General features: G+C 38.6%; 3 protein-coding genes across 4 annotated transcripts; all 3 read left to right on the top strand.

Moving 5' to 3' along the window:
- On the top strand, positions 692–6,906 carry LOC109718170 (mitogen-activated protein kinase 15-like). 2 transcript variants are annotated; one of them, XM_020244211.1, is made up of 11 exons: positions 692–1,011; positions 1,678–1,877; positions 2,250–2,658; positions 3,310–3,437; positions 3,638–3,697; positions 4,208–4,357; positions 4,453–4,608; positions 4,753–4,964; positions 5,397–5,498; positions 5,765–5,922; positions 6,182–6,906. In XM_020244211.1, the coding sequence occupies exons 2-11, from the start codon at positions 1,860–1,862 to the stop codon at positions 6,445–6,447; spliced, it is 1,659 nt and encodes a 552-aa protein (XP_020099800.1). In that variant the 5' UTR covers positions 692–1,011; positions 1,678–1,859; the 3' UTR covers positions 6,448–6,906. The 2 variants fall into 2 exon arrangements, with proteins under 2 accessions (XP_020099800.1, XP_020099799.1); XM_020244210.1 differs by lacking the exon at positions 1,678–1,877 and having other exon boundaries at positions 694–1,011.
- On the top strand, positions 12,543–16,036 carry LOC109718171 (lipase-like). The gene is made up of 9 exons (XM_020244212.1): positions 12,543–13,074; positions 13,184–13,278; positions 13,404–13,507; positions 13,639–13,739; positions 13,860–13,963; positions 14,308–14,745; positions 14,842–14,973; positions 15,151–15,342; positions 15,428–16,036. The coding sequence occupies exons 1-8, from the start codon at positions 12,757–12,759 to the stop codon at positions 15,311–15,313; spliced, it is 1,455 nt and encodes a 484-aa protein (XP_020099801.1). The 5' UTR covers positions 12,543–12,756; the 3' UTR covers positions 15,314–15,342; positions 15,428–16,036.
- LOC109718032 lies at positions 17,739–19,885 on the top strand. Its single transcript, XM_020244021.1, has 2 exons — positions 17,739–17,955; positions 19,491–19,885. Exons 1-2 carry the CDS (start codon positions 17,862–17,864, stop codon positions 19,619–19,621), a joined length of 225 nt encoding a protein of 74 aa, XP_020099610.1. The 5' UTR covers positions 17,739–17,861; the 3' UTR covers positions 19,622–19,885.

Below are 21,387 nucleotides of genomic sequence, written 5' to 3'. Positions count from 1 at the left end.
CTTTATATTAAAATTTTTGGATGTTGCCGTAAAATTGTAATTAATTATAAGCATTCATCAAAACCAAAAGGAAAAAAACTAAATTATAAAAAAAATATATAAATANTCATTTTTTTTATTTTTTCTTTATAATTTTTTATAATCCATATTTTATGCCTCAATATTTTGAATTATTGCATTTAGCCTTCCTTCTTCAGGGTTCAGTTATTATTCCGTCTATTTCTTATAATTTGTATAAAAAATATTTTTCAAAGTGAGAAAAATATATTAAAAATTATTTTTTAAAGAAAAAATAAGAATAATTTAGTTATTTTGCCCTTTTCATTAATGCAGTATCCCTCTAGAAATATTTTTAAAATTTTAAAAAATAAAATATACATTTTTAAAAGTCAAAAAAAATAAAAAAACGAGTATTGATATGATTTTTTTTTTTCACAATTAGCCAAATAAAAAGGTCTTTACTTGCAAAGTAGAAAATAAAAAAAATATATATATCAAGTTAAAAACTTAAAATGCTACTTTATTTATTTGGGAGGGAGGTTTGCATGACTGCGCTAGTGCGCTCAGAGCCTCAGAGTCCATGTGCAAATATTTTTTAAAAATTGCAACACCAATATTTTTTATGGCAAAAGGTGCTTGTGTGGTTGTGTGTCTGCGATTTAGAGAGAGAGAGAGAGAGTTATTATTGTTGGGTGGTAAAGCGTCCAGCTGCCCTTCTTGTCCAGTTTGTGGCCTTGCTTCCTCATCTTTTGCTTCTTCCGCCCCCACCCCTTCCTCTTAAAGCAGCAGATCCCACCCTCCTCTCTCTCTCTCTCTCTCTCTCTCTCTCTCTCTCTCATCACCTTCCTTTCTATTTTCAAGGATTTTGGTGGGTTTTTTTAGTTGCAGCTTGATTCAGTTCAGTAGAGAGAGAGAGAGAGAGGAGGAGGAGGAGGAGGAGGAGAGTGAGATGCTTGTGGGTGGTGCTTTGCAGATCTAAGTGAAAGGATGCAGGTCGATCAGAGAAGAAAGGTCATTTCTCTTTGCTCCCCTCCTGGATCTGTTTCTGGGATGTTTTTTTTCTCCTTCTCTTTTCTTTCTGCTACTGTATTTTTTACTACTTGATCTGAGATGTGTGTGTGTGTGTGTGTGTGTGTGTGTGTGTGTTTCTTTTTTTTTTTTTTTTTTTTTTTTTGGGGTTCATCTTTTTTCTTGTCATCTTGGTTAAATTTGTAAACTTTTATAAAATCTGAACTTTATTGGGTTATCACTGCTGGAATCATGTAAATTGCTACTGCTTTTTTCTTTTTTTCTTTTTCTTTCATTTGAACTTTTTAAGCTGAGTTGGAATACGATTATTCTATGCTAAAAACTGCGCATCTTGGTTCATATCTTCACTCCAAGTAGGTAAGGATGAAGTAATCCGCTTCGTTATGTATATGGCATCAATTGTGTCTCTAGCAAGTGTTCATCTTTGATCTGAGAATGCATGCTTGAGACACGCGTTGTCGAACTACCTACTGAATCTGTTTCGATACTAGGGCCTGTTCGGCCCTGCTGTAATTTGCGGTTTTGCGTGATGAAGTGCTGTCTTAGTACAGTTATTCGAAGAAGCACTATACTAGAATAGAGCCAGATTGAAGCTACTACTGTAATTGAGGCTCAGAATCTCATTTCGGTTTCCTATTATAATTGCAGCGCTAGAGTTTTATCTTTGCGGAACGCTTTACTAAAGTGCTGCTGCTGCAAATAGAACTAGAAGCTAGAAGTTGAAGCAAAGGTAAACAGGCCCTAGATCCAATTTAAGAAAGAAGGTCAAAAGGCTATTGCTCGTCGGTTTATGCTCCTATCGAAGGAGGTGCAATCCTAACATTCAGCAAATGGCTAATATTGGAAAGGTTGCACCCTGCCCAATTCTAAACTTTTTCTGCTGATCGTGCTCATCTTGGTGTATTGTAACTTTTTTTTTTTTTGTTTCCCCTCTTCCTGATGCTGTTATGATTCTTTGCGGGGAAAAGAAATTTTGATTATGATATTGCTTTAACTCATCCAAGAAGAACTGAAGAAGTTAACTCTGGGAAATCCTAGATACGTGGAATGTAGAATGGAGGACCCATTGAATGCAAATTTCAATTATTTTAAATTTTTTTTTGATGGATTTCTGTATCTTGAGCAGGAAACATGACTTATCCAATCGTTTAATGCTGACAACATAAAAATACTAAAACTAAATTATTGCTCGTTCTTGTTTTGCCTTGTCATGTTCTCAGGCATCAGCTGAAAAGGACTTCTTTACGGAATATGGTGAGGGTAGCAGGTACAGGATAGAAGAAGTGATAGGGAAAGGGAGTTACGGTGTTGTCTGTTCTGCCTTAGATACTCATGCTGGTGAAAAGGTTGCGATCAAGAAGATAAACGATATATTCGAACACGTCTCTGATGCCACACGCATACTTCGGGAGATCAAGCTTCTCAGACTCCTTCGACATCCCGACATAGTTGAAATCAAGCACATATTGCTGCCTCCCTCAAGGAGGGAGTTCAAAGACATATATGTTGTTTTTGAACTCATGGAATCTGATCTGCACCAGGTTATAAAGGCTAACGATGATCTCACTCCAGAGCACTATCAGTTCTTCCTTTATCAACTGCTTCGAGGTTTGAAGTACATACATACAGGTGAATAGGACGTTTTGGTGTGATAAAATTTCTTAATGTTCTTTTCCATTTTTTGATGAAGGTGTAGAAATAATTTAGCAATTGAAATTTAAAGTTTGGGCAAGAGAGATGATATAGCAAGATATCCTATGATCTTGTGGTTGCTCTATCATATAGTTATATAGCGAGAACTTCATGTCACATTAAATTTCAGAAGGTAATAGTATGGAAGAGTTGAAGTAGAATAGTTTCTTAGAGCTGAAATATGCAACTAAAAGAGAAAAATAGTTGAAAGAATTTAGATTCATCTATTGTTTTATAGGGGAAGTAATTCGCGCTAGACAGAGTGACATGCTTATAATATGTAGAAAGTAATGATACTAAACTCTTAAAATATGTGATTTTGGCTGCTAGGTGGTTGACTGAAACTTTATTTTACATGCGAAAGTATACAAATAACAATCACCACCAGGTGGTTGTGAGTTGTCCTGTGTTCCCTTTAGTATATTTCTGGACTTTCTCTTCTACCTTTACATGAAGGTCATTTCAGCATAGTAACACTCCAAAATTATGTGTTGATGACATCATCACATAATTCTGTTTGTGGTTTTCCATTCTTGCATCTTTCCCTAACAATATCATTTTCTGGTTTCAACTTTTATGTAATTGCAGCAAATGTTTTCCATAGGGATCTCAAACCCAAAAATATTTTAGCAAATGCTGATTGCAAACTCAAGATATGTGATTTTGGCCTTGCAAGGGTGGCTTTCAGCGATACTCCTACTGCCATCTTTTGGACGGTATGTTCTACTATTCTAGCTTGTCCAAATGCAATAGAGAACATAAGCTTAGATAGTCATAGCTGTACACGAAGGGACTCAATTGAGTGATTAGTATTATATAATTGTGACTGCTATGTTGGCTAATGATATCATTAATTAAATAGTTGTTGTAAGCAATTTTGGTTGACTTACGTGCTGCCACATGATTCTTCTTTCAGGACTATGTTGCAACAAGGTGGTATAGGGCACCTGAATTATGCGGATCTTTTTTCTCTAAGGTTTGTAGGCTATTTCAATGTTCGTTGTTTCAAACTTGTTAGTTAACTTGGTTTCGCCGTAATTCCCTTTCTAAAATATGATTTACACTGTATTGGTAATGCTCTTGGTAATCTTCTCTTTTTGATTATATCTGTTATCTTGGTGAGAACTAAAATAACAGCAGTGATAACATCAAGGACTTGCTTGGTTCGCCGATTTTAGACTCTGGAACCTGAAAAGGATGTGCTAAAATGTAGAGAGGTTCCCTATGTATGTAGTAGCAATATCTGGTTGGCAAAAGCTCTTTTTGATACAATCGATAGTTCTTTCAATATTAAATTTGTAATTATTGTGCTACTCTGAACTTAAAAGTTTGGAGATGGCTGAAGATTTCGATAATAAAGAGACATAGGTTCATATGTTATGCCTTCTTTTATCGCCTTCGTTTTTCTTAAATAGCTCTTTGTATTGTTGTTTTACTATGAGTGTTAACATCTTTTCGTTGTCTTTCTGTATCTTGGGTCTCGCAGTATACACCAGCAATAGATATTTGGAGTATTGGCTGTATCTTTTCTGAATTGTTAACTGGAAAGCCTCTGTTTCCTGGAAAAAATGTGGTCCACCAATTAGATTTAATAACAGATCTTTTGGGGACGCCTTCTCTAGAAGCAATTGCCAGGGTTAGTATTCATGAAAAAGAAAAAAGAAAAAAGAAAAAAATGTTGATATAAAACTCTTTAAGAAACCTAAATCTAGTATTTTGTTTCTGCTGCAGGTGCGAAATGAGAAAGCCAGACGGTACTTAAGTACCATGCGCCGAAAAAAACCTATACCCTTCTCTCATAAATTCCCTAATGCGGACCCACTTGCCCTTCGTTTATTAGAGAGGATGCTTGCTTTTGAACCCAAGGATCGCCCTTCTGCTGAGGAGGTACAGTAAGCTAATTCCATTGCCTCTTTTGCAAAGAACCGCCTTCTTTCCTCTTTTTTTTGTGGAAACAGGAATACTGAATACTTTTTTCTTTGTACGTGTTGTAAAATGGATTGGAGCTAAATTCTTCTAAAATATTTTCAGGCTTTGGCTGATCCCTATTTCAAGAATATAGCGAAAGTCGAGAGGGAGCCTTCTGCTCAACCTGTTACAAAATTGGAGTTTGAATTCGAGAGGAGAAGGATTACAAAAGAAGATGTCAGGGAGCTCATATACCGAGAAATTCTCGAATATCATCCAAAGATGTTGAAAGAATTCCTGGAAGGAACAGAGTCAGCTGGTTTCATGTATCCAAGGTATTTATCCATAGAATACCAAATTTTGATATAGCCGAAAGGGAAAAGCGTTTTAATCCAGATAATGAGAAGTGAACATATCTCGAAATTAGTCCAATTTAGTTAGTAATTTAGTTGCCCAGTATATGTTTAATCTGGTTTTACTTGGGTCTATATATGAATTCGGAGCTCATAGATCTCTCATTTTATTAATTGAATGATTTCATATCTATTCTGTACTAAAAAGTATTATTGGAGCTTGAAGTTAAATTATAATCCTGGAATCCTCATGTTTTTATGGTGTTACTCTAAGGCCTAAATGCTGTGGAACCTGTCTCTGAGATTATTACTTGGCTACCCTTGAATTTTTAAGTTGTAAGAACAATCCTGTGAGAAGAAATGTTGAATTTAATCTTGTTTCGTGTCTTAAATTCACATTAATTCATGTTACAGTGCCGTTGATCAGTTTAAAAAGCAGTTTGCATACCTTGAAGAACATTATGGAAATGGAGCAAATGTTGCCCCACCTGAGAGGCAACATGCATCATTACCAAGGTATGTTATCTTCTTATCAAGCTTACATATTTTACATTTAATAAGAAGAAAAGCAGAATCCAACTGTCATCGAGTCATTAGTGTCTCCACTTGATTGTTGAAGAAGCAAATTCTATACACACCATTCATTTTTGTCTCCTTTTGATGCATTGATAAAGAGCATCAACATCCGTGAATTATGTGAATATCTGCTTTTCTTTTGTAAAGTCCTCGAAGAGAAATGTCTGTTACACCTGTATTCAACTAACTTAAGTTTTTGTGTATAGACCCTGTGTGCTTTATTCAGATGACATGGTGCATAACTCAACTGACATCACTGAGGATCTCTCTAAGTGCTTAATCAAGGAAGCTGAGAACGTGCAACCAGAAGCCGATCCAGTACCTATGACAAGGGTCCCTATTCAAGTTCCCCAACGGGTCCAAGGTGAACCAAACTTTTCTTTTTCCTTTAATTTTGCCCCCGTCTCTTTTTGCTGTTTTATTTAGCATTAGTACGATTGTTAGTCCTTTCATCGCAGTCATAGATTATTTTACATAATTTCATTCCTTTAGCCAGGCTATTTATCGCGCAGCCTATTCGCTGTATGCTTCCAATGAGGCCCATTCATTATGAATTCACTTTTTGGTTAAGATAGTGCATAAAAAGACGATCTCTCTCTTACTAACAGTTTTGCTTTTGATAGGATCTGCTGCCAGGCCGGGTAAAGCTGTTGGCTCAATGTCGCGTTACAACAACTGCACAATGACGGCCACCAACCTCTATGAACAGCAAAGAATAATCAGAAACCCCATTGTTTCTTCCCATTACACATCTTCTAATGGTTCATACCCTCGAAGAAACCCTAGCTGCAAGAGCGAGAGAGTAGACGAAGAGGGGCTCGAAGGACCCCAACCCCATGTTGCTCGGAAAGTGGCTGCGGCACCGGAGGGTCCTAGTGGTCATTGGTAGACACACGCGCTACTTAATCAGGATTCACTATTATTAGCCTGGCCTATTCCATTTATAGTGACACCAATTAGCTCGTGCTATGTCAATTGTAAATACTCGCATTGTTATCAAGCTATGGGAGTTCTATTCATCTCCGTCGGACAGGAGGAGGTCGTGAAAAGGATACAGAAGGAAAAGCTTACTGAAATAGACTGATCTACTGCTTGCTCAACACGCAAGAACGGGATCGGAGGTGGAAACATTTGACAATATGTTGGTTTATTAATTTAGCTGTTGTTGTTCTTGTTATTCAATTGACACAGAGGACACGAATTACACCGTGTTTGATGTATGCTTTTGTAATTTTATCTGTGACAATTACTTTGTAATTGTAATATTTCAATCATTACCAACTCTGTAATCTTTATAGATATGGAAGCAACATGTAACTTTTGCTTGTTATTAGACATGTTCATTTTACTTCCATGAGCAAAGCATGAGTTAATGGATACCGAAGATTACCGCCTCAAGATGAAAGTGGACCTGAAAATGGCCTCAAAAGAAATATTGGCTTTAGCCCTGATAATACTAAGGCCAGTTTGTTTGTGGGAACAATTTGTACAGTAATAATTTGTTTGTGCTGTAACTGATTTTTCTATTGTGTTTGTAATATGCAGGTGTAAACATCTTTCAACGGCATGTTGTATTAAACCAATCATCACAGACCTCTTGAGATGTGTTAAATCCCCATTTGGTACTGTTGCAGCTGTTTTTCTGTCTTTTTAAATAGTCTTTATATACAACAATAGCATGGAAAGGAATGGTCAATTGCTTGTAATTATTGTATCCTGATTTTTGTTTGCAACATAAAACAATAATTTAAAGGCATATATATGTTTTTTGCTTCCAAGAATCCAAAGTAGATTCTGTGTCCAGGTCTTTCCTTCGCTCCTGCTGCGGCTCTAGTTTTGACAGGTGTCATTTTGTCCCGGCAACTGGAGCTTCTGGGGGTTTAATTACTTGTTGGAGTTCTAGACTTTTCTCATGCGACGCAGTTTTAGTGCGAAAACACTCGCTAACTCTCCACCTGACTTACCTCGCGAGTGGGAAATCCTTCTTTATCTCGAATGTCTACGGGCCTCCAACTTGGGAAGGCAAAGATGAATTCTGCTCCGAACTCCTATCCCTCACCAGTTCCTGCTCTTCCGACTGGGTAATCTGCGGAGACTTCAATTTCACCAAAAACCAATCTGAGAGGAAAGGAAAGCCTTGGAGCTCCAAAGCTATGAGCATGTTCTCCGACCTAATCAATAGCCTCGCAGTTATAGACTTACCTCTGTCTAATCAAAATTTCACCTGGTCTAACATGCAACAATGCCCCACCCTGGCCAAGCTAGACAGATTTCTCATCTCGACGGAATGGGATCAATCTTTCCCCTTCAGCAAGGTCAAAGCTCTCCCCAAGATCACTTCAGACCATAACCTGATTGTACTTACAACTGGGCTGCCACCAGCCCCACGAAGATTCCGCTTCGAGAGGGTTTGGCTCACAAAGGAGGACTTCAGTTCAAATGTATCTCTCTGGTGGAACGAAACTACCAGTCAACGCTCGACCATCCTATCTATCTCGGCTAAACTCCGACACTGCAGAGTACGGATAAAAGAATGGTGCAAGACCCACTTCCACAGTATCACCAATGTCAAAAATCAATTGCAATCTGAACTCCAAGCTATTGATCAGCTCGAGGAATTGCAAAACCTGCCCAAGGAAACCCTCGATAAGCGGGCAGAACTCAAGTCAAAACTCCTACTTATCCTAGAGGAGGAAGAAATCTTATGGAACACTAGGGCTAAACAACGCTGGTTAAAGGAAGGCGATGGAAATACCAAATTCTTCCACGCTTTCGCTAATGGTCGAAAACGCTCTAACACAATAGTGGCCATCGAGGACGACTTCGGCCAGCAGATAACAAATGAAGAGCTTAAGAGATCGTACTTCTACCAATCTTTCAAGCGCTTGTTTGGGAATCAATCAGATGAACCCTCGTCTTTCGGTGACTGGAGCGGCCTTTACCATTCCAACAGAATACTTGACCCTGACTCCTTAACGACACCATTTACCCTCGACGAAGTCAAGGCCGCCACTTTCCAACTAGGTAGTGATAAGGCACCCGGACCGGACGGCTTTCCACTTATTTTCTTTCAAACCTTCTGGGATGTGGTCAAGGACGACATTTTCAAGGTCTTCTCTGAGCTCCATGACGGTACACTTTTCACGGGCCCGATAGACTATTCCTTTGTCTGTCACATCCCAAAAAAGGAGGGCGCATGCAAAGCTAGGGACTTTCGACCCATAAGCCTCATCAATGGAATTCAGAAAATTATCTCTAAGGTCTTGGCCAACAGAATAGCACTTAAACTACCGTCCATTATCTCCTCAACGCAATCAGCCTTCCTCAAAGACCGACTGCTGACAGACTCGTTCGTCACTGCAAGCGAACTTGTAAACTGGTGCTCTAAATCTGGCAGGGAGTGCTCAAGCGTCAAGGTCGACTTCGAGAAAGCTTTCGACAATGTCAGATGGTCTTTCCTTAAATGTATCATGCACTGGCTAGGTTTCAGCGATAAATGGTGGGCGTGGATCGAGCAATGTATCTGCAACGCCAAAGTAGCCATTCTAGTCAACGATGTCCCGACCCAATGGTTGAAACCTAAAAAGAGGCTCCGGCAGGGGGACCCTCTCTCTCCGTACCTCTTCTTATTGGTGGCCGACTGTTTAGCCAGACTCACTGAAACCGCGAGGAGAAACAATCAGCTACAAGGCATCGGACCAACCCCTGACTGCCAAACGGTGCTCCTACAATACGCCGACGACACGATCTTCTCCTGTGAACCAAGAAAACGTTTTATGCACAATCTGCTGTTCCTTTGGAACATGTTCGAATGGGCCTCCGGTCTCAGCATCAATAAGGAGAAATCGGAACTGTTCTACCTGGGACCCAACCCTCGGAAGGCCACAAGACTTGCGAACATTTTGGGCTACCAAGTCGGACGATTATCATTTCGTTATCTAGGCCTACCACTCCACAATAAGCAACTTCGTAAGGAAGATTGGGCTGTGGTCATCAATCGCGTTGAGGCGAGAATAGAAGGCTGGAAAGCCAAACTACTCTCGCTAGGGGGAAGACTCACGCTCGTCAACTCGGTCCTCACCAACCTACCACTTTTCTACTTTTCCATCTTCAAGGCGCCAAAGTGGGTGCTAAACCGGATAGAGGGCCTCAGAAGAGCCTTCTTTTGGAAGGGATGCTCCAAAATCACTGGCGGCTCTTGCCTCGTTAATTGGAATTCAGTATGCAAAAGTAAAAGAGAAGGTGGACTTGGAATCCTTGATTTAAATTCTCTGAATCTGGCACTCATAACCAAATGGTGGTGGCGTTACTTTACCAACCCAGACCTCCTCTGGTGTAAATTGATTAGATCCCTCTACTATGTCAGACGAAAGCCACTGCTGGAGGGTAGAGCCTTTGTCCCCTACTCGCAGTGGTGGAAGAGCGTGCTCTATTGTAGAGACGTGTTCTCCTGTGGAGTTACCTACGAAATCGGCAACGGAAGAAATATCAGGATGTGGTCTGACATCTGGATTGGAGAAACCTCTCTTCGTACCCTATTCCCGATTATCTACTCGAACATCACAAATAAGGAAGCCCGGATCTCCCAATGCTGGAACCAGGCCGGCTGGAGATGGCGGTTTATCTGTCGTGGTTTCACGACCGCTCGTTCCGCCGAAAGACGCATACAGCTTTTGAAGCTTAAAGACTTGCTCCGAGGCCTCCGCCCAAGCGACAGACCGGACTTGGTCAGATGGCGATGGACCTCCAATCAAGTATTCACTGTTAAATCCCTTTACCAGTTTATCACGGACGCCGGACTTCGTGTCCCGACGAATCAGCACATCTGGAAGCTAAAAATTCCCGTTAAAATCAAAGTCTTCATTTGGCTGCTCATCCGAAAGAGACTACCCACTGCCGACAGATTGCTCATCCGAGGCATGAACGTAGACCAGAATTGTACTTTCTGCGCAATCCTCACAGAAAGCTGCAACCACCTTTTCAACGACTGTGTTTACGTTCGGTACCTTCTTCTCAGTATGGGAGGAGTGGACGCAAACAATGCCAGCACAGCAGATGCTAGAGGCCTCTGGACCGAAAGTACGGAAATCCCCGTCGAATCTTTGAGAAAACAACGCTTGATCATTCTGGCTGCGACTTGGTGGGTAATCTGGACGGATAGAAACAACTCCGTCTTCAATGGAAAGTCGCCCAATGTTTCCGGGTCTCTAGAACGTCTCAAACTACTCGTCAGCAATTGGACCACATTACTCTGAAGTCCCTCTTGTACCCCCTCTGTCTTGCCTTCTGTTGTGTCCTTGACTTCCTTTCTCTTTTCCCTGTTATTTCGCTCCTATTTTAAATTTTACTTTTTGCCGGATCCTCGGAGGCCTTGATGCTTCCAACCTGTATGTCTAGTTCATTTTACTTAATGAATGAAGCAGGTAGCTTGCTATCTATTTTTCAAAAAAAATATATTTTTACATAAGTTGTCGTCTATTACTTGGCATGCTGTATCATTGTAAGTAAATTTAACAATAAAAGAAAAGTTTTTTTGTTGTATTATAAAAAAACAACAGAAGAGTAATAGTGCTGAACAAGGCCTAAATAAAATATTCTAACATTTTAATGTGGATGTATCCAATAAAAGTTTATATGCATCCAAAAAAAAGTCAAATACCAGAAAAATAAACTTAGAAACAAACAAATCCCTTTTCCTAATAAACTATGTGGACAAAGAAGGCCGAGCAAAACTAAGTGAACAAGTTCTTGGTAAAATCTCCATAGTCCAAAACAGACTTTTAATTCTTGGTAGTAATAATAATAATAATAATAATCATAATACACCTCTAATCTGCAAGAAAGCATTTCATCTTCAATTCCTTTCCGTATAGTTTCCCGTGAAAGCAAATTTGAGATGGTAGAGGTGGGCATCGTGCCACATGGCCACATTGACCGGAGCACATCATAAATTCCACACTAAGGTGGGTCCAACAAGATAAGAGTAATGTTCTTGTGTTAGGATTTGGTTAGAATCCCAACAACTTTGTACACCAATGCAATAATAATCATAAAGCTCACACTTCATGTTTTCTTATGGCCAATATTCGGCCGCTTATTTTATTAAAACAAAATTTATCAAAGTTTCAGAAACTGTTGTAATTATTTTTGGATTTCACCGGAGCAAGGCTATTTGCACACTAATGCAATGGGTGCAAAACTTAAAAAAAAGAGCAAAGGATAAAATATATGGATAGCCCCTCTCCAATCCCAATTTGCAGTTTTATTTTTCATACTTTTCCATTATTTAATTCTTTTATTAATCTCCACCATTTCGCTTAATGTATACTGCATCATCTAACCCTAAGAAAAAACAATTTTACAAGTCAAGAGAACTTATTTGGGATTCATTTACAGAGCGTCAAAAATATCGTTTTACAGAAAAGTGAATAAATTGGTCTAACGCTGGGGGAGCTTTAGCAAAGATGCAAAATTAACAAAAGTCCAAGATTTAAATCATTTAAGTAGAAACTAAAAAGGGGTGTACAGGAATCGAAATGCAATATCAGGAGAGCACGGGGACTCTACGCACATTTTCCCTATTATTAATGGAAAAAAAGGCTAAATTATATAAAAACATCCGGTTAAAATCCGATTTTTTTCTTTTTTTCATATCATTTAAAAACCTATATTTTGCCCTATTGTAAAATAAAAAATGTTCATTTTATGATGAGGGGCAAAATAGTTATTTTATCATTACAATTCATATCGTATTTTCTGTGAATACTTTTTATTTTATAAAGGAATAAAGTATAGATTTTTAAATAACAGAAAAGTAAAAAATTAGATTTTAACACAAATTTTTTTTATAATTTAGCCAAAAAAAAAAAGGGAAAAAAAAAAAGCGCTAATTGTAATGCGGGTAGTTGTGGCAAATATTAAATGACCATCCTACACCCACCAGATCTCTCCAGACCCCTTCATTGGTGGAATCAAAACCCCCCCTCCCTCCCTCCCTCCCTCCTTTCCCTGTTGCATGTGTATTCTTCTTCTGCTGTTTCTTCTTCATCTTCTTCTTTTCCATCTCTAGAAACAGAATAAAGAGGGAGAGAGAGAGAGAGAGAGAGAGAGAGAGAGAGAGAACCACTTCCATTTTCCTTTTCTTTTGTTTGGAGGAAGAAGAAGAAGAAGAAGAAGAAGAAGAAGAAGAAGAGGAGTAATGAGCTCTCAACTTTTTCCTTTTTTTTTCTTTCAGATGATTAGTCTCTTCTCAGTGGGATTACTTGTGAGCCTCGGCGATCTCTTCGTGAGCTCCGCGATCCATCTCGTATATGGTTTCTACATATTCAGCTCCGCCGTGGCCGCCGATCTCTCGCAGGCCCTTTCCGAGTTCGCCAAACCTACTAGTATTAATGCGGCAGCGTCGGCGGTACGAGAGTTGATGGAGAAGAGTAAGAAGAAGGAAACAACACCTCTAGATGGGCGTTCACTGCCACCGATTGTGTTGGTTCATGGCATCTTTGGATTCGGCAAGGGGGTAACATATAATATAATTGAATTACCTGCTGCTTAATTTCGTGTTCACATCCCAATTTTCCTTTCCCTGTGTTTTAATGCAAAACTGGAACTGAGGTTTGTATGTTCAGCGGCTCGGCGGGTTGTCGTACTTCGCGGGGGCGGAGAAGAAGGACGAGCACGTCCTCGTGCCCGACTTAGGCTCCTTAACCAGCATCCATGATAGGTAAAGTAGTTTCGGAGGAATAAGGGAGAGGGTTTTCCCCCTCTTTGATTCGTAGACTAGTGGGCTGTGAATTGGAATTGAAGTTTGATACATTTTTTTTTCTGGGGTGCGGTTCGCCGTCGCAGGGCGCGTGAATTGTTCTATTATTTGAAAGGAGGGCGAGTCGACTACGGGGAAGAGCATAGCAGGATTTGCAGGCACTCGCAGTTTGGGAGAGTCTACGATCGCGGTAATCACATCTGCTCCTTCTGCAGCTGATACTGTGAATGTCTTGAACCTGATTCCGCTGAACTCACCGCCGTGAATTGAGAAGAGTAGAGTTTGCGTACCTTCAATGACCATATCCTCTACCAATTGCAGGGCACTACCCGCAGTGGGATGAGCACCACCCCATTCATTTCGTCGGACACTCGGCGGGGGCGCAGGTCGCACGGTTGCTGCAGCAAATGCTCGCTGACAAAGTAAATTTGTGGACCCTTTTAGTTTCTTTTTCTTGTTTGTTATATGCAGTAGGCTTTTGGAATGTTTTCTTTGGCTAATGGTAATGCTTCTCTTGCTAATGAAATGTACATTTAATTCAGGCCTTCGCGGGCTATGACGACACCTCCGAGGACTGGGTCTTCAGTGTAACTTCCTTGTCCGGCGCTCTCAACGGGACCACGAGAACCTACCTCGACGGAATGCAGTAAGTTTTAAGGCCTTGTTTCCCTAAGCTGAGATTTCTTGGTTTGTTTTTTTCTTTTTTCTCTCTACCCATTTTATGCCCTGATTGTTCACAATCTAAATATCTATGGGGTTTGATCAGTGACAAAAAAACAAAAATATGGCAGTAACTAACAAGAACAAAGAAGTTCATTTTCTGGCACATTCCATTGGACAAAATTTGAGTTGGGAGAACAAAATTGCGCAACAGAAAACTGCAGTCCCCCCTCTAAGATTATTATATATATATATACAATCAAGATTTTTACATAAGAGGGTGAAAAAGCTGTCTTAATCCTTTGCTTACCTAAAGGACTGCCATCTCAGGCCGACAGATGGGAGGTCCATGAAATCAATTTGCCTGCTGCAACTCTGTCGCGTAGGAGTCATCTTCTATGACTGGCTTGACTTCAGATGGCTTAAGAACTACTATGATTTCGGGTTTGATCACTTTGAGATGGGATGGAGAAAGCAAGGAATTTCGGGGCTTATCGATCTGCTTTTGGGGAATTCGGGTCCATTTGCATCCGGTGATTGGATCTTGCCGGACCTCACAATCCAAGGCTCTCTCAAATTGAACTCCAATCTTCATACATTTCCTAACACATTCTACTTCAGCTATGCAACTAAGAGAACAAGAAAGATAATGGGCATGACGGTGCCGTCGAGTGTGCTCGGAATCCACCCTCTGCTCTTCATTCGAGTCTTGCAAATGTGCCAATGGCGGTACCCATCGGATGCGCCGCCGCCATACATAGGGTACAGGTGTGTTATTTCTTTTGTCTATTATCTTTGCGAAGTTGATGATGTAAAATTTTAGTTGCAATGATGATAAAGATTTATGATTATTCATTGGAGCAGGGATCGAGATTGGGAAGACAATGATGGAGCGTTGAACACAATTTCCATGACCCACCCACGCATACCGATAGAGCACCCGAGCCATTTCGTCATCGACGACTCAGATTGCCGTCCACTACAACCAGGCGTCTGGTTTGTAGCTCTTTCAGATTGATTAATTTTGTACATGTAGATAGAAACTCTGGAATTTTAATCTGCTGAATTTTAAAGAAAAAATTGGGACATAAATACCTAGAAAAAATTAGCGATTACTTTAAGAATATCGTATGCGCAGACGCTAATGTAAGTGATGGCTTATCTTTCTAGCAGGTATTATAAGATTTTGGAAGCGGACCATATCCTTTTCATTATTAACCGGGAGAGAGCGGGAGTACAATTTGATCTCATATATGATAGCATCTTCCAGAATTGCAGGAAGCATGTTTTGAGAACAACTTCCCAGCCGACGCTGCCGAATCAGATCAGCTCATAGCCTATCAATTTCCATTAACAAGCAACCAAGTAAGGATTCTGTATGGTTTTCGTTTTCTTACATATATTTTTGTCAAAAGCAAGAAGAAACAAACTGATATTATTTACGCCACAGTGAGATCATCGGTATGAATCGCACAAATGAAAGAGTGATGCTAGTTGGATGTTATGAATCAGCTCGGGTACTATTGGATAATTTCTGGCAACAAGACTATGAAATATCGACTCGTAATCGTTTAGACGAACTTGAATCGCAACTGCTTGTTAACTGGAAATTGGAACCAGAAGTAGCAGCATATATGTACCAGATGCAATTTCTTCTTTCTTTTTTTCCCCTTGACAGTTGTTTAATTTGTAGCTCCAAATGCTTTAGCACAATATGGCATCATTAGTTGAAGACAAGACAGGGAGGTTTGAAATTGAATGGGAAGCTTCTGAAAGGAGAAAGACTCAGGAAAAAGAAAGTGCTTTTGCAGCATTTTAGTTATTGTGCTTTTTTAAGAGGCAATCAACAGTTAAGTCTATGTTCATTCTTACTGAAGGGAACAAAGTAAATCCAAGAAATAATCGGATTCTGTTTAGCTAATGGATTAAAATTCTCCTGCAGTGGAGATGTCGCATGAAATAGCATACATACATACTATGAAATAGAGCAATCTTGTAGATGCTACACAAAGTGAGATAACACACAATCTTCAAATCAGCAAGGGTTGGTTGCAGAATATGGTCTCTGAAGTTTTACGGTATATTTCGATTTTGTCCTCATAGTTTCAAGCTGTGACAATTTAGATAGAGCCTAAAATCTATTATCCTTAACAATCAACAAAGTTAATGCCGTGATCAACACTGGATATTCTGATTTTTCAATTGAAACTCCAATAAAATTGAATCAACACGTCGGCCGGTCGGTAAAACTTGCGGGATCAAATTTGAAAGTAAATCCAATTGAGAATTTGTTTGGAACAACTAATGTACCAGCTAGCAATACCTCACTGAGCTTGTGAAGAAGATCATCAACTTTGCTGAAATCCACTCTTTCCGTATTCCTTCATTTGCCTAACACAGTATAAGTTTGTTGGTAATTTGGTAACGGAAATTACATGTCCAAGAGAGAGCCTCGTAAAATCAAATATTTTAAGGGTCAATATGAGCCTTTTGCAATTTAATGGTATAGAAATATCTAAATTAGATGATTTTCTAATAGAAAATACTTCATGCCACTTACGGCATGATCAATACCTCCGTTATAAAATTATATTATTATATTATTATTTTTTATGAGAATATTTCTCTTTTCAGTTATTAATTTTGAACCCTCTCAATCGCTCTCTTAAATAATGATATCGAAAAGCGTAAAATTTGTATTCTAAATATTTTAATTACTCTAGATTGAGTCTAAGAAAATCGGTCGTTTATTCAAAAGTCTCATCATCGAAGATGATTTAGGAGCACAGAGCCTCCGAAAAAAATTGTGTTTATTTCTTTTTTTCTTATTAAAAATTTTTGAAAATCTTAAAAATTGTGTTTATCCCTTTTTTTTTTTTGTTTACTAAAAAACATTCATTTATTTGTTTTTAAAAAGAAAATGTGTTTATCCCTTTTTCACTTACTAAAAATTTTTGAAAAAAAAGCGCTAAACGTAAATCCTGAAAAAAAAAAATAGTGTTTGTGCCTTCTCCTTTTCGCTTGTTAAAAAAAAAAAAGAAAAGGAAAATCATATCTATTCGTAGGATGTAATATGGGTTGTGCCGGGCCGGCACGGCCCACATTAACAGGGCCGAAGCCGGGCCCAAGCTATCTAGCCTCAAGCCCCGCACGGCCCTTCGGCACAAAAGGCACAGGCAGGCCCTTTAAAATATTTATTTTTTTTATTTTTTTAAAAAATCTATTATATATAATATTTTTCATCTTATTGATACATATATAATATTTAAATTAATATTTTGATTAAAAATTTAAAATTTATAAACATAATTATAAAATAACCAATATTTTAAAAATTTAAAAAAATAAATTTGTATTATTTTTTGAAAAAAAAAAAATAAAATTAGAGATCGGTTTTTGGTCCAATGGACCAAACCTGTTTGGTCCATTGGACCAGACCCACTCCTAGGAGGGCTCCTGGGGAGGAGGCCCCAGCAGCTCGGTCTTGGAGTGCCGGGCCGGGCTGGCCCTGCTGTTTCGGGCTGTTAGGCCGCAAAACGTAGGCCCAGCACGACCCAAATGTTCGGGCCGGGCCGGCACGGGTGCTACAGCTTCGGAGCCATGCTGTAGCCTGGCCTATGTTACATTCCTATCTATTCGGTAGCTAAAATTATAATAAAATAATTATAACGTGGCTTAAATAGATTTAGTTGAAATATCCAGAAAGTAAAGGGACTATTTAGACATTTTACAAACTCATATTACTAATCAAATGGTTTAAAAAAAAAATAAAAATCGTTCCGCCACTCTTCTCCCTGTATTGGGGTCTCCGAAGAAGAGAAATAGGTTTTTTTACTTTAATTTTTTCAAATTTTTTTAAGGTTAGGTTTATTAGGGTTTGTGTGATGACGAAGTTCGTGGGATGGTACGTGAAGATCGCGGCGGTGTCGGCGCTGGTGGGAGCTTCCATGGAGCTCTTCATGATCCACACCGGATTCTGTGAGAGAACTCTCCTTTTCTCTCTCTCTCTCTCTCTCTCTCTCTCTCTCGAGGAGGGGGACTTGAAATTAAGGAGAGTTTTGGAAGTGAAAGTTAAGAAATATTAAATCTTTTCGGTAAAAATTATTGATATTTGAAATATAACCCCCAACTTTTTTAAAAAAAATTTGCTTGGCACCTCCTCAATTTTCCTTTTTTTTTTTTTTTTTTTTTTTCTATGAGTGATTTCAACTTGTTAAATTGGATTTTTTGTTAAGGTCAATGGTGATTCCATCAAATTTAACGTTTTTGGCCGCTTTTCAGTAAATAAATCTGCCGGTTCTATTAACAAATTAACCGCTAATAGCTAAATTACGTTATTAAATTTAATATATTCTCAAGTTAAATAACTAGTAGAGTAACTGCTAAAAAGAAAAAAAAAAAAAAAACTTTGCTTGTAACATAGAACTAGTATGCTGGTGCACATAAGGTGTTTGTAGTAATGCCTTATATAACAATGTTGTTAATTTTGGTTCTGCATCAATGCATTTCTTAACTATCTAAGAGCCAAATAGTAGTAAGTACTAAATTCCACTTTACTTGCCCTAGTTTGGCCTTCTTGTGTGTTTATGCTGATGCATTTAAGAGAGAAGAAGAAAATTTGGTTTTTTATGAGCTGTAAGATCCAATGCACGGATAGAATTCAGTGGCAATTTTTTGCTCCTCTAAATTTTATTTCAATGCTGAGCTAGGCGAGTGATATGCATTGTTGGTTCCTGAACATTTTACGGTGTTTCTCTTTAGTCTCTGAAACTTTTAAAGCGGACAAATAACGCATGTTCACGGACTAGAAGTTCCAGATGCGAATTCCAAAATGTTCAGGGATGAGTGATGCAATTCCAAAATGTTCGGAGATTCATGCTACTCGTGATTTGTCTCCTCCGTAATGACTTCCCGTTTTGCAAGTTCATGGAAATGCTTTGCGCCAATTCCTAGCTGAGAGAACACCGTCCAGTTGAGCTTTTCGAGTCGAATAGTCATTCTGGTTAAAAAATAAGTTCTCAGTTGCCTTTTCCTTTGTACTGGGATCTACTTTGACTCTATTAATAACGAGAAATCCTAGTTCGTTTGCAGCAGGTATCGTTCATTTCAAATTTCTAATAGGACTCCTAGAGAGTGAAACGAGTTTTTGATACATAATCAAGGTTAAGAGAGTCCTATATTGGGTTGCACTAACATGTTTTTTTCACATTTATCCATAGGAGCTAGCCTTTTACTATAATGCAGTACAGTGATGATCTCCTTCCTCTTGTTTCATTCTACTTGTTAATTACCTTGGTTTAATTCGGGCTTAATCGTCAACATCTTACCATTATGGTTGGCGACGTAATTCTCAACGTACGATTTACTTGTAAATTTAATGTAGAAGTTGATGGATACCGCAGTTTGGAATGGCTCAATACACCCTTACGCTGCTTGTGCTAAATTGTTTATCGAACCATAAATGCAAAAGTATTCGTGATATGTATTATATCTTTATCTTATGTTTGTCCCAGATGATAAGGTGGTTGTTCTCGAGGCGGAAAAGAGAGCGTTGGAGAGCACCCCAGAAGCTCAAGCTATGAGAGAAGCCCTAAACCCATGGAGAAAACACGACGAAGAAGCTGGGAGAAAATCCTCTTCGTAGTTTCGCGATATGTAGAAGTTTCTATTGATCAAGTAAAAGGAGAGCAAGCCTCTGTAAAATGGGGATGCATTGGTTAACTGTAGCGCAGCAGTCGAACCAGAACAAGTGGCGCGATGATTTGGGTTTGAGCATGCGTTGGGCGAGTTGGGCCCAAATAACCCTCAGGGTGCGTTTGGTTCGAGTTATCCTGGTAGGATTACAGGCAATCTTGCCAGGATAACTGTGTTTGGTTAATCCGCTATGTAATCTAGTCGTTAATGTAGAATTACAAATCGAGCAGGATTACATCGAAAATATTAACGGGAGGGGGGTCGTGTATCTTGCATTACTGAAACCCGTTAATACTACATATTATGTAAAATGACAATTTTACCCTCCAACAATCCCAAATCTAATTAGCAGCATTATTTTCATCTCTCTGTCGCCTTCCCCCCTCTCTCTCGCACGCCGCTTTCTCTCGCTCTCTCTCTCTCGCACGTCTATCTGTCTGTCTCTCTCTCTCTATCTCTTTCTCTCTCTCGCACGAACATCTATCATCTTCTATTGCGTCGTCTTCCCAGGTAATCATCACGATCTCCTTCCCTCCATTCGTCATTTCCGCAAAAAATAATATTCAAATGACCACAACAAGGGCAATTTTGGAAAAAACTATACTTTTATGTCAGGATTACTAAATTTTATAAACTGAACCAAACGTATTAATGCTATAAACACTGTAATCTAGTATTACATTACTGCATTAAACCAAACACGCTAATGCAGCATCAGTAGTAATCTCACGCCGAAATTCAAGATACCTGAATATATCGAGATACTTTGTAATATTACATAACTCGAACCAAACGGGCCCTCAGTGTTCTCCAACAAATGCCATGTTCTTGCCTTGCCCAATTATGTATCCCCAGCATTTTTATACAAGATCCTTCAACTCTTTTTTCTTTTTTTCTTTTTTTTTTTATATGAGTGACATCTCTTCTACTTTTAATGCTTTTCATTTAATTTTTTTTTTCTTATTCACTAGATCAAAGATTTTGTTAGATTTTGTGGTGGTGGTTCTTTTAAATTTATCTGTTATAAATACTTTTCCAGCTGATGAAATAGTAGATTTGGTTAATTATGCGTGACTAATAGTTAATGAAATTATTTCATTTAATAGTTGATGACTAATATTTAGAATAATTAAAAATTGAAGAAATATCAATGTAAAAAAGTTAATTTAATGGGGCATATGTACTAACACTAGAGCTAATCGAGCATACAACTCCATTTAAGCTCTCAGTGGCGACGTGGCCAAAAAAATTCAATCAAAATTTCACCCACTTGATATTTCTGCACTCTCAAACATATCGACGATTAAAATGGTTAAATTTATAACCATTTAGAACTTTTCAATCACTATGCAAATAATATCAAAATATTATAAATTTTTTTTTTATACATTTAAAATAATATTAGATCAAATCTAATAAATCAATCGTCCATACAGATATTGTATCATCAAAAACAATATAGAAATGCAAGGTCAATGTAGAAGAAATACGAAGAGACCTCGCAGGCGTGCGCACACACTTATCTCTCTTGTATATATATACACGCACACAATTTACCTCCCATAGCTACGAGGTAAAAGTATACTTGCAGATATAGAAGCATCATTTTGACCAAATGCCCTATAGGTATGCGCACACGCATTTTTACCTATCATAGGGCTACAAGAGGTAAAATTGCATGCGTAGATATGGAAAGCATAATAGGCCATAAGCCAC

Source organism: Ananas comosus, linkage group 12, assembly GCF_001540865.1.
Source record: "Ananas comosus cultivar F153 linkage group 12, ASM154086v1, whole genome shotgun sequence".
In the NCBI taxonomy this organism is placed as follows: Eukaryota; Viridiplantae; Streptophyta; class Magnoliopsida; order Poales; family Bromeliaceae; genus Ananas; species Ananas comosus.
Note: the sequence above shows the minus strand (reverse complement) of the source record. Positions and strands in the feature narration are given on the sequence as shown.

Excerpts from the sequence above, each read along its gene's own strand:
- LOC109718170 (XM_020244210.1), top strand. The coding sequence starts at position 988 with ATGCAGGTCGATCAGAGAAGAAAG. Across the intron at positions 1,012-2,249 it reads AGGTCGATCAGAGAAGAAAG|GCATCAGCTGAAAAGGACTT; the intron begins GTCATTTCTCTT and ends TCATGTTCTCAG. Across the intron at positions 5,499-5,764 it reads CAACATGCATCATTACCAAG|ACCCTGTGTGCTTTATTCAG; the intron begins GTATGTTATCTT and ends TTTTGTGTATAG.
- LOC109718171 (XM_020244212.1), top strand. The coding sequence starts at position 12,757 with ATGAGCTCTCAACTTTTTCCTTTTTTTTTCTTTCAGATGATTAGTCTC. Across the intron at positions 13,075-13,183 it reads TCTTTGGATTCGGCAAGGGG|CGGCTCGGCGGGTTGTCGTA; the intron begins GTAACATATAAT and ends TTGTATGTTCAG. Across the intron at positions 13,279-13,403 it reads TTAACCAGCATCCATGATAG|GGCGCGTGAATTGTTCTATT; the intron begins GTAAAGTAGTTT and ends TCGCCGTCGCAG.
- LOC109718032 (XM_020244021.1), top strand. The coding sequence starts at position 17,862 with ATGACGAAGTTCGTGGGATGGTACGTGAAGATCGCGGCGGTGTCGGCG. Across the intron at positions 17,956-19,490 it reads CATGATCCACACCGGATTCT|ATGATAAGGTGGTTGTTCTC; the intron begins GTGAGAGAACTC and ends TGTTTGTCCCAG.